The sequence below is a fragment of the Astatotilapia calliptera genome, chromosome 9 (assembly GCF_900246225.1).
Source record: "Astatotilapia calliptera chromosome 9, fAstCal1.2, whole genome shotgun sequence".
Lineage (NCBI taxonomy): Eukaryota > Metazoa > Chordata > Actinopteri > Cichliformes > Cichlidae > Astatotilapia > Astatotilapia calliptera.
The window spans coordinates 13,077,186-13,093,969 of record NC_039310.1 but is presented as its reverse complement, the minus strand read 5'-3'; the positions used below and the strand labels follow the sequence as shown (position 1 = coordinate 13,093,969).

The 16,784-nt window shown below is 41.4% G+C and overlaps 1 protein-coding gene across 1 annotated transcript; it reads left to right on the top strand.

Moving 5' to 3' along the window:
* Positions 1–1,013: 1,013 nt before the first annotated feature.
* Positions 1,014–16,452, top strand: ankrd33ba (ankyrin repeat domain 33ba). The gene is made up of 6 exons (XM_026180785.1): positions 1,014–1,916; positions 11,473–11,602; positions 12,991–13,131; positions 13,588–13,729; positions 14,200–14,398; positions 15,010–16,452. Exons 1-6 carry the CDS (start codon positions 1,470–1,472, stop codon positions 15,553–15,555), a joined length of 1,605 nt encoding a protein of 534 aa, XP_026036570.1. The 5' UTR covers positions 1,014–1,469; the 3' UTR covers positions 15,556–16,452.
* Positions 16,453–16,784: the final 332 nt, after the last annotated feature.

Below are 16,784 nucleotides of genomic sequence, written 5' to 3'. Positions count from 1 at the left end.
CTGTTATGCACTTGATTCTTTTCCAAAGCAGATGATGTCAGCAAATTGATGTTATTGTTACTGAGAGAAAAAAGGATACTACACTACACTACATCTTAGAATTTGAGTTTAAGACAAAATTCCCAGAAATCCTGCCTTTCAGTGTAAAGTCGAATGAAACAGTCATCAGAATCAAGCAGAGGTCAGATGTAGAGAACTAGCGCAGACAGTGTGAGCTGATATTGCTTCTGCAACATCATCTATGTGAGGTTTTCAGAACTTCTAAATCTTTTTACCCAACCACAATGGTGACACCACATATGTAATGACAGATGGGATTAGTGTTACACTAAGTGATTTTTTTGGTAAGGTTTTGCTTATTTTTACACAAAAGGTTTCAGTGTTGAGCCCACACAGTCAGTCGTTTTGCTTTGCCCAGAGCTGAACGATATGTATTTTCCTTCCAAATTAGTGTGAAGTTTCCATGAGATGAAAGCGGTTACTCAAAAGCGTAGACACAAGCCCGTAGTTTAGTACCGAGTAATGAAGGCCAATCTAAGTCTGTATTATCTGGACTGACTCATGGAAATAAGAAAGAGTGACATATATATATATATAGAGAGAGAGAGGTGGCTGAGGATTAAAAAAAAGAAAAGAAAAGAAAGAAAGACATTATCTCTGACCTGTAGAAAATATGATCATTAAAATTGTAGCCCTTCTTTTAACATCAGGGGCTTCTTCAGTGTTTGCTGGATTAACTAGATGCATGTCAGATACAATCTCATATTTACTTCAATCTTTTTAGTATTGCACTTAAAAGTCCAGAATTGAATACTAACTATGCTAATTCCCAAACATAGTCAAAAATCCATATATTATCCATATTATTATACTATTCTCGGAATATTGTTTCCTATAGGGCTACAACCAGCAGTATAATCCAACACACACACACACACACACACACACACACACACACACACACACACACACACACAGAGTGAGAGAGAGAGAGAGGTCCCAGTCACCTCTAATCGGATTAGGCGACTGTAGGTTAACATGCAGCTGCCTCTCTCCGCCCTAGGTGGGACGTCCCTGTGTGCCTGCACTTGTAGTCCGTTTTTCCCTTTTTTTCGCTGTAGCAACACTTTTTGAAAGTACCCAAATTGTATCTGTCTCCGGGTACCCTCGAGCCGGATAACTCATAACGAAAACACAACGTGGTTTCGTTTTGAGGACGCACTCCGTACTTGCTTACTTCGCAGGACTTTTTATGGCTCACAAATCTCCAAACTGAGAAGTGGGGTAATTTTTTTAATTAGAATGAGGAAACGAATCAAGTGTTTTATGTGATTTGGGCTCTCGCAGGCGATTTCACGGACTTTCCCCGCGCGTTAGTTTAGTTGTCGTGGAGAGACAGCCAGTCTGGATGCTCGCGCGCCCTTTGCCAAGCTGCGCTCCACCCTAGGTACCCTAGGCTCGGGGCTTAGATGGTGCTGATCACGGACGACAGGGATGGAGGAGGCGCCTCGTCGGTCCGAGTCAGACAGCTCCAGCAGCAGCAGCAGCAAAAAGTCGGGGGAGACATCCGCCAAGTTCACCCGACCATAACTGAGGAGCCTCTGTCCCACTATGTGGACGAGGACTCCCTGGGCTCGTGTGAGGAGGACACTGAGGATGGAAGCGAGGACGACCATGACGAGTTCGAAGAAGTTGACTTTGAGGACCTGGATGATTGTCGGAGCATCGCGTCGGACGACTCCTTCTATCCACCGGATGATGTGTTCGCGGACTCGGAGCGCTCCCCGTCTCCGGACAGCCCGGAGCCGCTGTCTTTTTTCCAGGCGTGCTGCACCAACAACGCGGCCATAGTCCGGATAATGATCCGGCATGGTGTGAAGGAGGAGGAGGTCAAGGAGACTGACAGGAATAACAGGGTATGAAGCACACAACAGAAACTCCGAGTAACTTCACACACGTGGCTTTAGATCACCTCCACAGTGACACCAAGAGTTGTTGTAAAACGTGCATCTCGAAACAGTTTCACAAGGTTTATGTTTGGAGTTCCCAGTTATATCTAACAGTATCTTAGGCCCATTCTTTGTGCAACAAATGCAGTCAAAGATTTTCAGACTGAAATAATTAAATCCGAGCTTTCTGGCTTACTCAGCTATTTTCAATTTTCGGGAAGGTTTGACCTCTACAACTTGTAATGCATGTCATATGGAAGTCAGTGTAGCTTACATTAGTGTCTCTGTAGTTCTGTGACTTAGGCCTACATGCAGTTTACTTCTGACAGCTGTTTTTGCACTTTTCCTCTGCTTTGTTTATTTTCATAATGAGCTCACACCTTTATCTGATAGGCCTTTCTGAAAGGCCTCTATGTGTGAGTTTCTGTGCGTGTGCCTGTGTGTGATGACAGATCTCAGTTTATGAGGAGCTAGAATGCTCAGGCGCTTTAAAAAACACTGAAGGCTCTTGTGATTTTTGAGGAAACACACCACTCCTTTCTGCGCGTGTGGTCATGCAGGCGTATTTATGTGTGAAACAGAAAGTGCTTCTAAGGTTTTATGTATCAGGCCTTCATAACAAAAGTCATCTGGTCTTTAGCAGGCATTAAGAAAATATAGCGTCAGAAGAACATGTTATAGATTGTCTATATTTATTTATTAAAAACCTGTGAAAAACTAAGTACAGCCCAAGAATATCTGGTAATATCAAATTTCCAGCTATGGCTTGAAGAAATTGTTTTTTCTGTGTGACCTTATCAGTCTCTCAAATCACTGTAAAGGAGTTTTGCTCCACTCTTCTTTACAACGTTGCTTTGGTTCATTGAGGTTTGCAGGCATTCATTTGTGTGCAGCTTTTATAAGTTACACTAGTGTCTCTAGGTCTGGACTGGGCCATTGCAACACCTTGATTCTTTTCTTTTCAGCTGTGCTGTTGCAGATTTGCTGCTGTGCTTGGGATCGTTGCCTTTTGCATGACCCAGTTTCCGCCAAGCTTTAGCTGTCGGACGCTCGGCCTCAGATTTGAATCTAGAGAACTTTGGTGTACAGAGTTAGCACTGACTGCTAGATGTCGAGGACCTGGGGCTGCAAAACAAACCCAAATTATCACACCTCCCCCTATGTGGTTGACAGTTGACATGTGGCGTTTGTGCTGACACACTATGTTTGGTCCTCAAATGTAGCACTCTTCATTATGGTCAAACATCTCCACTTTGGTCTTATCTGTCCGAAGTCTTAAATAAGTCCCAAACCTAAGCTGTGCTGCCATTTCTTTTTAGAGTAAAAAGGGTCTTTCTCCTGGCAACCTTTCCAAACAAGTTGTAATTGTTCAGTCTTTTCCTAATTGCATTGCTATTTAACATGCTAATTGTAGCTGTGCTTTTATAGAGGTGTTCACACGTGCTAATGATCAGTTAATCAAGTGGATTTGATAAGCAGGACCGAGTGTCGACCTATGCTCTGAATTCACATAACGATGCACTTTGTTTTTCATGAACTGCGTTTGTATTTTGGCTGACACAGTGTAATATGTCATATTTTGATGTACTATGGAGGTTATATTTACCTGATTTTACGACCTGCTAAGGACCAGATGATTTTTTTTTATTGTGTCCTGAAGGAGGGTGCACTTTCTTTTTCACATGACAGTGAACGACTATTACTTCAAATGCATTAACTTATATGTGGATTCATTTTGTATGAGTCTGTGAGTAAACGTATTATATATATCAATGAGATGAGAGTCTGAACCAGGATGCATTTTAAAACCATAAAGTTCAGAATAGGATTGGATCCATTTCCGTTACAGCTGGCTGCATTTCAAATATGTCTTATAGAATTAAGCGCTAGCATAAACCAAATTATATGTCAGTTAATTATGTGAACCAGATTGTCCTCTTCAGTGGTTTTGATCAATGATCCTAATAAACTAAAATGAATGTTAGTTTTCATCTATTTGCAGTGGAATCAATCTGCATCGCTTCAGTCCTGCCAAACAGCTGCAGCCCAGGGCAAAGAGATAAATCCACAGTGATGGCATGCTATACTTGTATTTATTCATCAGGACATTTCAATAATTGTAATTGAGCTGGCCTTCAGTGTGGGGTAAGGCAGCACATGTCAGTCACCATTGTCTTTGTGGCTTTACTTAGTGAAAGTTGGAGAATCCCTTTAGCCCAGTGCCAAGCAGCACACATGCCTAGATCTTTACACAAGGAAAAAAGCCAAATATATAAGCATAGTTTTCGGCTGTTTGCAGCTAGTTTAAGCTGAGAGGATGAAGTTTCACAGCACTGTAGATTCAGATAAGGAGCGCTTTTGTGGTCTTATATCACAAATCTGCTTCTTTGACCTAGAGGCCGACCCCATCTGTCGCTTCTTACATTTCACCTCCCTTTTTTCTAAACATCTGTCTCTCATCATCTCCTACCCCTCCTTATTTCTCTGCATTTACATAGTGCATCCAGTCATGAGAACATGGAAAGGAGTCCTTGTGACCTGAACATATGTGTATGTTATAAAGTATATAACAGGGAAAAGGTCAAAGGTCCTCAAGGCACTTTGAAACGGAAGACACATGCTCGCATTTAGTGTGTGTTTGAGTGTAGCTGCAGTGAGAGATATCGGAAAAGAGACTTCCAGATGACTAGGATGTGTGGTTGTGCATGTACCATTAGCTTTGTCGTGCCCTGTGACCTTGGGGATATGCACATACTCAGAGACACAATACAGGTTAGGTAACACATCTACTGGAAACACATCCTGACACAGATGTCAGCGTCTTAATATAGCTTCATCAAGTGGCATGTAAAACAAAGGCGGTTGTTACATCCCTGGCCTAGTCTGAGTACAACATACACGCCACTTCCTCTGTCACTAATTATCAGTTTAAAAAGAAATTTATTATCGAAAGATTCTTAATCTAGACCATCAAAAGGACTGTGGTAAAGTTTTTGTCCAAATATGTTAAAAAGATGGTAGATTATAGTTATCTAGCGTCCATAAGTAGTTTAAGTACAGAGAGCTTAGAGCAGGGGTGGGCAATCTCAGTCCACGAGGGCCGGTGTCCCTGCAGGTTTTAGATGTGTCCTCGAACCAACACAGCGGATTTAAATGGCTAAATTAGCTCCTCAACAAGTCCTGAAGTTCTCCAGAGGCCTGGTAACGAACTAATCATGTGATTCAGGTGTGTTGACCCAAGGTGAGATCTAAAACCTGCAGGGACACCGGCCCTCGTGGACTGAGATTGCCCACCCCTGGCTTAGAATCACTGAAGCACAGACACATCAGGCCAATATGAAAAGACCAGGTTTTAGTAATAACCTGAATACTGTTTTTTCAAAACTTGATAAGCTCCGTAGACGCACGTATGAGTGTATGTTGCCTAGTTTAGTCACTATTTCAGGTCATTTCCTCTGGTCCCCTCCAAAAGGAAAGCTAAGCTAGAGCAGCGGTCCCCAACCTCCGGACCGGTCCGTGTGTCGTTTGGTTACTGGGCCTTGAGAGTTGAGGCTCGGGTGTGAAATTTATGGTTTTTGGGGGTTTTATCATTAACTCGGTTTCCTTGGGTCTTTTCCTGTGTTGTAGTTGTGTGTCTTATTTTGAAATAAATATTTGCTCGTTACAATAGCGACCAGAGAGTATGAAGGGGCAGAGAGGAGGATGTTACTCTCAATGTTGTTGCCGCATTTCAGGAGGACGCTTCTAAGTTACACAATTACACAATTAATTTGCGTTTATTATTGTCTTGGTCGTATCATTTTATTTTGTTGTATTTATCCACGACACCTTAAAGGGCGGTCTGTGAAAATAAGATTAAGATTAAGATAACCTTTACTAGTCCCACACGTGGGAAATTTGTTACGGGTAAAATATTGTCGGACATTAAACTGGTCCGTGGCGCAAAAAAAGTTGGGGACCACTGAGTACAAAGTCTGCTGCAGACTTGTAGCCCAGAAACTGTGAGAGATTCTGTGTTGTGCAAACAGGTACTTCTGCAGCATGGATGTTTTCCAGTAAAACGATTAAAAACCAGAGTGTAGTTAAAAGAGAAAGAGAACAAAAGTTTCATATGGCCCCTCAGGAATTCAAGGGGAATTTGACAACATTGATTCACTGAACACTTGAAGCCTCCACTTTTAGTCAAATGTTTTGTGGTGTTATGAGAATAACTTGTGAAGGTTATGAGAAGGCTTATCCTCTAAAGGATATTTTTCTTCAGAACCACTGCTGTCATAAAACAATTAACTTTTGATGCCCGTTTTTCATTTCCCAGCATGTTTAGGAGGCCTTCTTAGTTCTTGTGAAAACTCACATTTGGTGTCAACACAGGCTTTGAAAAGCAATAAAACTGCATTTTCTGCTGCCAAGTGCACATATTGAAACTTAATTAAATGTCTGCATTCTGAATTTAGGAATAAACATAATGACAAGTATGTGTGTTTAATGTGTATCCAATTTTCCAGTGATATGATTGCAGCACACTTTATCAAAATCTCCATGCTCTCATTGCGACATTGTGGCTGACGTGATGGATTAAATGTCAACAAATTATCGTCATTCTCATGTTAAAAGTAAAAGAATAATATGGTCATGGTACACATTAGTGGTAATTCTTCTAGCGTTCAGGTATCAGCTCTGTCCTCAAAGCCCATCTGACCCTGTTTACTACACTGTGTGTTCCCCTCGCAATCAATTGGGTAATTTGTCATGCTCATATGTGCACTCAGTAAACACGCACAGAATCCTATCAACCTGATTTATACACAGATCAAATATAATAATTCCAAATTTCCAAATAGATTGGGGTCAGTTGACAAACCAGGACAGATACGGTATGTTTCATCTGCTGAGAGAGCCAGCAAAGTCGCCCAACAGAAAGAACAGCTGACCAACACACGTATCGACCAACAAGCCGGCAGGCAGATAGACTAAATGAAGCATAGTCAGATAGAGACAGAAATGTGGCACTGCAGATGGTAGCGAGCTCGACGCTGCTAGCAAATACTGATGAGTGGAAAAATCAAAGCGACAGTCATACACATCTGATTTGATACAGTTGTGTGAACGCTCAGCTGCAGACAGAAAGACATTTAACAGGGGCGATATTGACAGAAACATGGCCTGGTATGTCTGTGCCCGTGGTGTGTCTGACGGATGTGAATGAGGGTGGTCTTTAGCATGTGGCTCATGTGTACTGAGGTTTCCTGTAAAGTTAAAAAGGAATTGAATGTTTTCATTTTGATTTATTCACATGTGGTTTGCACAGGCTGCAGACATGCAGGCTGTCTGCTACAGTTAGGCTTCCATAAGTGCAGAAAGTAGTCAGAATAGTTCGCTGAAGAAGGCGGCATGTGTTTGAACATACACCTTTAAGTCACTCCAGGGTAAAGAGCAATACAACCGGAAAGAGAGCTGTTTTTTAGCAAGTTTCTAATTGGAAACATGCTTTCCTATTTATATTGATATGTATTAAGTAAGGCTTTTATTTGAGTGCCAACTTTTCCACCACTGCAGAGTGATCGAAATCACAGGACACACCGGCCGTTCTTTGGATTATCAACACTTTTTCACTACGTACAAACTATGCAGCTCTAAAATTAATAACTGGCTGCTTAAAAAGATGCAGTTCCTCTTTTCTTTTAGGACCAGCATAAATCAAAAAACGTATCCACGGTGAAGATAACGTGGTACTACTGCAAACATGTTTATTGTGTATCAAGGAATTTTAAAGGTTACACTGGGTATTGCATCGTATTGTGTCATCTTCTTTGGAACCAGTCTTTGGAGTGTTGCCACATTAACTGCAGATACATGGTTATGTTTCTCCCTCCCCCCTGTCTCCGTGTCTTTCTGACTGATAAGGCTAAGCCTTTCTATTCCTAGCACTGGATATTCCTCAGATTACTTAGTGTGTTAGTGTGTGTGTGTGTGTGTGTGGTCATCTAAGTCCAGGCAGTCCAGTGTATGTGTGTATGCGTGCCCGCTCATCAGAATACACATTATAATCTTGATTGCAAGATGCAAGTTTTAAATCGAGTGATGCTAGAATTCTTCAGCCTAATCTTGTTAAGACCTGTGCACGCATTTGATCAACATGGTCTCTGCTGAAAATTCATTTATTTATGTTTTATTATATAAGAGCACCCTGTTTGACCTAATAATTTCAGCAGCTGATGATATTTTTGAAAGACCTTTTTAGCTAGCTTCCATTATTTTCCGAATGCAACATAAACCTGACACCATTCATGCTCCAACATGTTAATGCTATGAAGTGATGGATGACTTTTAAGTGCTTTCTACTAAACCTACTTTGGAACGTCTTTCAGTTTTGACTGTGCACAGAAGAACCTAACAGTAAATAGTAACATTTGGCATTAGTTAAGACATTTTCAATGTATTCAATGCAATTACTTTACTTGAAAAGAAAAGGTCAGTATGAGAATGAGTGATGTCACAGGGGACAGTGAGAACATGTGTTGATGTCCATCAGCAACTGGTCTGCAACTTCATTTGCCCTAAAGACAAAATACCCAATCCCCCTGAGAATTCTCGTTAATTCTCGTCCGTCACTGGAAGTGATTGATTGAATTATTGATTATAATGATGCAAACCTATGCTTTTGATCACATTCTTTTTTTTTCTCATGATGGAGATTTTCCCAGTTTCCTGTCATTATTTGCCCATTTATGACAATCGAGGAGGGGGAGGTTGGTCTGATGCTGGTATACAGCCTATATATCTGTACGTTGCTGCGCTCCATCATTGTCAGCAGCTACCATTAACGTGCATTAAATAACTGATTGCAGTAGTGTGTATGACAGGAACGTAACAAGTACGTCGGGCGGTTGGGATAAATAAAGAAGCTTGTATGTGTTTATACCTGTGTGTGACAAAGGTTCGCAAGCAAAACAAAAACAAAGTCAGAAGATTTAGATTGCTCGAGACATGCTGCAGGGCGTGCTGCTAAAGTACATCACATCACAACCGGAGGGCTGCCAAGAATGTGTGTTTGCGTATGTGAGAAAGCGTGAGAGACACAGACAAGGTCTACGTGAGAGTGTCTAAGCAGAGGGAACTATTTGAAGCTGTGCCAGTGTAAGTGAACTTCTCTGAGACAGTCCAGTAGTTACTCTGCAGGACCTTTGTCAGCTGTTTTTCTCAGATGTGCCAAAATTAGTGTGACTGTGTCTCCAACTGACTTGTTTTAGTTCACAGTTCAGTGTTTAATACGGCTAAGGTCCATGTCCTGTAAAATCCGAGGGATAATTGAACCTCTCTTCAACCTCAACCAAAAGCTTGTCTCCTATATTTTAATAGGAATCTCAGTGTTCAGTGTGATGTGTCTGATTAACATAAATAAAGCCGATGCTTAAGCAATCCTACCCGCACTGTGACAAAAAGCTATAATTAAATGATTTATCAAAACATTATATTTATTGGGTGCAAAGACATACGGTTGAAGCCTATTAAATTAGAGATAATTGAAACACTCCGCGACTTAAAAAATGAAACACTGTGATTTTTCTTGAAGTTTTTCTGTTTTGACTATAATTACCAGCCTATGAATATGCATAAATTTGAGAGGTTTATATAAATCTTCGGGCCTTATCCGTACCGATCTTCATTTGTTTTTATATTTAAGATTTCATACTGAGATTACTTTCGATTGCATTCATGCCAGAGCTGAAAAGATTAATTAGGGGAATAACACCGTGTGCTTGGAAACCAAGATTAAAAACGTATTGTGCCAAAAAGGTGCAAAGCATCAGGCTGGTCTGTCATAAAGAGAACACCACATTTTAAAAGAAATTGAGTGTGAAAGGTAATAGTATAGGGTTACCTTGATGATGTGTAGTATAAGTTGAGATATACGAGTCTTTGTGGTCAACTTGACCTCGTTTTATTTTAGCACAGTTGACATTTTGTGTTACTGCAAATGCAAGACAGAACAAAAAAGTACTACAGTATTACTCAGTGTATAAACCTGTAGCAGAATACATGTGCAACGTGCAGCTGAAACATGACAAGGAGTAGGTGTGACTTGTTCTTTTTAGCACTCCTGGCTTTAATACAGCATATTTAGATAGTTTATTTAGATTTAAAGTCCGGGTAGGGTCTGGTAGCTTGTTAAGTAATGAACATGTTGTTTGCCTGTCAGCTCCAAATTCAGAATTCAGAGAATGCCCCCTTTGTTTCTTCTCCTTGCTCATCTGGATTGCCTATAATCAGGCTACACGGATTTCTAGTTGCGCACAATTATTTTGTTTTTTTTCTTCTTCTTACTCAACAAACTTGTTGTTAGCTGACAGCTGTGGCACCCAGTGTGGTCTTGTGCTGCTATAGCCCAGCTCCTTCAAGGTTTCATCTGTTGTGCGTTCTGAGATGTGTTTATTTGTGTTACTGTTGCATTCTTATAATTATATTTGTAAGCTGGCTTATGAGAAGAAGTCTTGTCATTTTCCTCTGACCTCTGGCGTCAACAAGGCATTTTGGCCCTCAGAACTGGCTCTCGTGAGATATTTTCTTTTTTGGGATCATTCTTTGTAAGCGCTGAAGGTGGTTGTGCAGGAAAATCACAGTTTATCAGCAGTTTCTGAAACACTCAGACCAGCCCATCTGGCACCAACAACCATGCCATGTTCAAAGTCTCTTAAGTCACCTTTCTTCCCCATTCTGATGCTTGGTTTGAACTTCAGAATGTCGACTTCACCGTATTCGCTATTCCCTAAGTGTGCTGAGTTGCTGCTCAGTGATTGCCTGATTAGATATTTGTATTTATGAGAAGTTGAATAAATGTAACTAATGAAGTGTCATATATGTTGTATATAATATTATTAGATTTATTTATTATTTTATATTCAGCATCTATCTGTCTGTCTGTCTGGCTACATATAAAGTATTGCCTGTATATCTGTGAAGATACATCACCTGAGAACGCTGAGTTCCTGAATTCTGCTCGCTCAGTCAACTTGTTTGTCTTGGCCAAGGAAGTGTGCACCTTCCAGAAAGTACACAACTTTTGCTGGAGTTTTCCAGTGTCAAACACTCACCAGGCCTCATAGAGTTTCACCCACAGACTAACCTTTACACATTTGTCCACACACATATAAAAGAGCAACTATTCTGGCAGAAAAACACATCCACGAAAAAGTACACAACAACATCAGACAGGAAGATAGCTTTTTTGAGTTTAAGGTTTCTCAGCGAAAACACAACAGATGTCATGTTTAATCACAGATATTAGTTTTGGGAACTGCACACAGGTTCACTGGTCTTGTGGATTTTTACCGGCGCTGCCTTGATGGCATTTTTCTGCAGACTGTTTCGTATATGTCAGCACTTTATTGCAGTTTTGCTTCACCTTCTTTTTCGTTCACCTTAGCGATTTTGCTGATTCTAACCTTATATATATATATCTCCCTTCTCTTTTTTTTTCAACTGTTCTATCTCTTTTTCCTGCCCTGTCACTTTTTCGTCTCAGATAGGACTACTGGTTGCGTGCTACCAAGGTTACGTGGATGTCGTCATAGCGCTGTCTCAGTGTCCGTACCTAGATGTCAACTGGCAGGACAGCGAGGGAAACACGGCTCTGATCACTGCTGCGCAAGCAGGTAACACATAACCATATAATCACAGCTCGCAGTAGTCAAATACACACACTGACAGGCTGATTCACAGTCTTGCTAGACTCTTACATGTACAGAAACAAATACTGTACACACGCACAAACACACACACACACACACACACACAATATGCTGATACAGATGAACGCACATATGAGCACCAGAAAAACACAAGTTTGAACTGGCTCTATGTTCAAACTTGTGTTTGAACATAGAGCCACTGACTATGTTGTTTGACCAGTCGTATGATATCAATGATTTCCTTCAAAAATATTGTTAGCAAGTGTGAATGCATGATGGGAAACTGATTTTCAAGGCATTTTCTTATAGTGTTGTAGCAGGGCTGCTCATTTTACTCATTTACTTTAAATATAGACTGTAAATAGAAGATGGATGTAGCCACCATGACACCCAGTGGTTTTTAAACTATGATTCTGAAGCCTCTAAAGTTTGGCATTTTTGTCAACGCCTATCCTAATTTTTTGGTGCCATGAGTAGCCATATTTGCATGAGAGGTTGTAGAGTTTTCAGCACATTAGTTTCAGTTAATGCTAGCCATCTAGGTAGGAAAGCGGCATCCCTGCACCAAGGCAAGAGGTCAGCAAACTGCGGCTCAGCTCGCAAGCCACGGGTTAGAATTAGGGTTAACCATAACCCTATTAATACATATACAGTATGTATTAATTTGTCCTCTTTCAGTTATATCTGTAATCTGCCCCCCTGTCCCCGTCACCTTCGTTTCCTGCTCTTTTCCTCCCATTGTTGGGTAGGTGGAGCTAAAATGGCTCTTTTGATATTGAAGGCTACCGACCTACTTAGACTGTACCAGATGCAGATACCTGCATAACTAGTAACATATATATTAATACTTGAATTTCACTTACAAAAACTTAAGAACATATATATTGGATGGTCTGTTACTATAATGAACTGCTCAGCAAGCTGTGTTATTTGTTAGGGAATTATATCAACAACCTCTAAATAAAAGTTGAGGACTAGTGACTCTGATCAGCTGAGCTGGCTGTCAAAACATGGCGGTCAATCAGAACTTTAGAAGCTACTTTCGACTTGCTACAAGGGGGTAACTCTGCATGTTTACACATTTAGCAGTTTTACATCAAATGCCCTTCATAATGCAAAAGGGAGCTGTGTCTCTGGCTGAATCGAACCAGTAAACTTTTACTTGCAGACTGAAATGCCTAGCTAGAGACCAGGTTGTAATTCTGTATCTGCTGTAAAGACATTTTAATGCAGAAGTCTTTAGGAATTGCCTCGGTTTTATAGCCAGCCTCGAGTGGCCATTGCAGGATCTGCAGTATTTAGCACCTCTGTCCGACCAACAGTAACTATTTTCCGTCTCTCTGTTACTCTAGGCCACATAACAATCACCAACTATCTGCTGAACTACTACTCTGGGTTGGATATAGAGAGAAGAAACTGTCACGGCTTCACCGCCCTAATGAAAGCCGCCATGCAGGGCAGGGTGGAGTGCGTGCGCTCGCTCATGTTGGCAGGTAAGGAAATGCGTTTAATTAAATTAAATGCACGAAACTCTGTAGCAGTGCAATACTTGGAATGGGTTAGATTATAACTGCAGAAAATGTTATTTTCAGAAATTTGGCGAACAGATGGACAATTTGAATACGTAGACAGTAATTTATTTATTTATTTTTTAGTCATAACTAGGATTTATGTTGAGGTTTGATGCCAAAGCATAACAGCAGGAGGTTTAAATGTCAGGATGGATTTAATTTCAACGTATTTTTTTTTTTTCCAAATAATGGACTTCTTACGCATTTACACAAATCTGCTAACTGACCCTGTGAGAGTGCTGAGTACACAAGTTGCAGTGAGCATAGCGAGACAGCTTTTAGCCACAAACTCACTCTGTCCCCACCTTGTTATCTTTGAGCTTACATGCTTGTGTATCCACAAATTAAACTTTTTCCTGTCTTCTTTGTGTCCATCAGGAGCTGCCCTGAATGCAAAAGACTTTGGCCGCCAACTGACTGCCAGGGACTGGGCCTTGTTTACAGGCCGTTATGAAACTGCATGGGTGATGACGCGCTTAATAGAACGGCCTTGTCCACACCAGTACTGTGATACATACAGGTACAATTCACAGCTAGCTGTCTAAGATGTGCAAGTCCTTGTTTATGATGGCATTTTCTAAACTGATTTCCAAGAGAAGAAAAAATCGCTGACCCTTTGTTGAATTTACTGCCCTGCTCACTTGTTATCTTTACATGGAGTTATGAAAAGCTGTGTGCAATTATGAGGTACCTGCTGTCCTCCTTTTCTTTGCATCCTCTCCACAAAAGCAGCTTTCTGAGCTTTCTGTTTACATCATCTCGCCCTGATAGCAGGCTGTGTAGCAAATAAATAATTGTGACTCTGCTTCAGATTATGTAGCCATCATTAGTGTTTCTAGACAAGCCTTGCTTGAGAAAGGTCAGTGCAAGTTACCACTGACTCATTAAAAAGAACAGAACATACAATATTACACATTCAACACAAAAAACACAACACAAATGCCTTTTCGTCTGTCGGTACATGAACTGATGTCAGTATTGCTCTCCCAGTCTAGAGTGGCGCCCGCTGGCATCACTGGTGGCCAAATCCCAGGAGCCACGCGGCTGTTTGAAACGCTTGTCGGACACCATGCGCAACATCTTCAACATCGCAAATGTCACCAACCCGGAGGATGAAGGCGCCATCGACCACATGGTTTCTATTACGACTGGCATTAGGAGCCCTTTCATCGCTGTGGCATGCCGCACAGTGAGTGACTAAGCTCTAGAATTTATTTATTCTATTTATTGATTTATTTATTAATCCTCTTCAGCCTTCCTCACAACAAGTATTTCTCAATCACAGCCTCAGCTGAGGTATTGAATGAGTATAAACACTCTGTGGTAAGGTTGCTCTCTGTGTTATTCAATGATGTGTGCTTATACTCGGCAAACTTTGAGATACCAAAACTGTTTTTCTTATCTTCAGATGAAGCCAAATGTTTTTGAACAGTATGAAAACAATCTTCCACAGACTTGGCTTTTGAAATCATAAAGTCAAATGGTAAAGTTATTTTGTCACCGTATAGTATAAAACTCGTGCTTATACGTTAATGATCATATTATGGTAATAACACTTAAAATGTGGCACTAATTTATCATTTATTATATCAACCAATTCTGTGATTTCCCTTAGGATTAGTTCATAATAATTAAAGGAAATGATTAACACCAGCCTTATCCGCTAAGAAGGTTATTCGTGTGAGATTAACTGTCTGCAATACCGAAAACAAAGGCATGATTGACATCCAGAGTCACCAGTATTGCTGCTGCAATGCTGCTGATATCAGTACCAATCAGACTCTGCTGGTTTTGTTTCAGGTGTGTCCTGACAGTCCTCCGGGTGTGGGCAAACGGCGCTATGCGGTCCCAGAGATCATTCGCCAGCAGCGCGCCAAGGAGCTTCGCTCCATCAACCCTGACAGGGTGGACAGCCATCTCAGACTCTTTGAGAACTCCCGCGTGACTCTGGTGACCAAGAACTCAGCAGATCGCCGGGCCAGCCTTCAGGCTCAGAGCCTGGTGCCTCGGCACAGGAGCTCCAGCTTGGGTTTGGTGTCTTATAACCAAGCGATGGAGCTACGGAGAACCAGCTTGTTGCCCATGCACATGGTGCTGAGGAGGAGCAGTGTGAGGCCAGGCTTCACCATACCCAAGGTGAGAGTGTCCAAGGCCCCATCGTCCACTTATGAGCCGGCACAGGTTCGGAGGAAGAGCAGCTCCAAAGATGGAGGGGGGAACTTTCTGCAGGTTCCAAAGTGGCGATACAAGGAGCTAAAGGAAGAAAGGAAAAAAGCCGAGGAAGCGGAGAGAAAGAGGCTGGAGGCTGCAACGAGGAGACATATTGCTACTGGGAAAAGGAAATAATATCATTACCTCAGAGGATATCGTGTACACTAAACCCCCCACCCCCCTCCAAACAACAAAAAAACATACGGGCCAAGGTGTCCGACAGATCTGGCGTTTATGGTTTTCAGCTTTACACAGTTAGGTGCACAGGGTGAGCTCAGAATTACCAGCAATGTTTGGATGCTGACCGACCTCTTTAAAAACGGCTGTCTCTATAGCGACAGCATTAGAAGTGCACGACGCTGACGTCAAACAGCGAATACCCAGGGGATTTGATACTTGAAATGTTTTTAAGCTAATTTATTTTTCATATTTATTGCTTTTTAACGGATGGCCGGGCCTATATTTTCTTATGCCTTGGGTGCTCATTACGCCGGTGTTTTTGTAGTACGTTGCACTGTGTTGAAGCAGAAGACAGTAACACACACTCTGAAACTGAAACCTACCGCAGAAAAAAATGTGTTAATTAAAAGCAGTTTATTAAAAAATATATCTTTTAAGTCATTCGGCGAGGAGTAATAATGATCTCGTCATTACTGGCTGAGAAAGCAAAGCAAGATTTGTAATGAATCTCGTGACGTCTGCCTGACAATATTTTAGATGCTTTCTTCTTTTGCTTTACAGTGACAAACCCTGAATGTATTTAACGTATATATTTTATATGTAGAGAGAGAAATTTAAATGCTTTTGATGACATTTTTCAATTAAGGGTGAAGACTGAAATGTATAGCTTTTGAATCTGACAGGTTGGGAAGAAATTTTTAGATTACTTCCTGCGCATTTACCCTTCATAACCCAATTAACCCTTTAAAGCCAAGTGTATCATGTTTATTATATCATGTTTATCAGTGCGATATCCATTTATTCGCTTCCGCTTATCCTTTCCAGGGTTGCTGGAGCCTATCCCAGCTGTCATAGGGCGAGAGGCGGGGTACACCCTGGACAGGTCGCCAGTCTAACACACAGGGACAGACGACCATTCGCACTCACATTCACACCGATGGGCAATTTAGATTTTTTATTTAACCTATCCCCACAAAGTGCATGTCTTTGGACTGGGGGAGGAAGCCACAATACCCGGGGAGAACCCACGCAAACTCCACACAGAAATACCCTGCTGGCCTGATGGTGGAATTGAACTCATGACCTTCTTGCTGTGAGGCAACAGTGCTAACCACTGTGCCACCGTGCTTCTCTCAGTGTGATATCCCCCCCCCCCAAAAAAAAACGTACATAAATTGCACATT

Excerpts from the sequence above, each read along its gene's own strand:
- ankrd33ba (XM_026180785.1), top strand. The coding sequence starts at position 1,470 with ATGGTGCTGATCACGGACGACAGGGATGGAGGAGGCGCCTCGTCGGTC. Across the intron at positions 1,917-11,472 it reads AGACTGACAGGAATAACAGG|ATAGGACTACTGGTTGCGTG; the intron begins GTATGAAGCACA and ends TTTTCGTCTCAG. Across the intron at positions 13,132-13,587 it reads GCGCTCGCTCATGTTGGCAG|GAGCTGCCCTGAATGCAAAA; the intron begins GTAAGGAAATGC and ends TGTGTCCATCAG.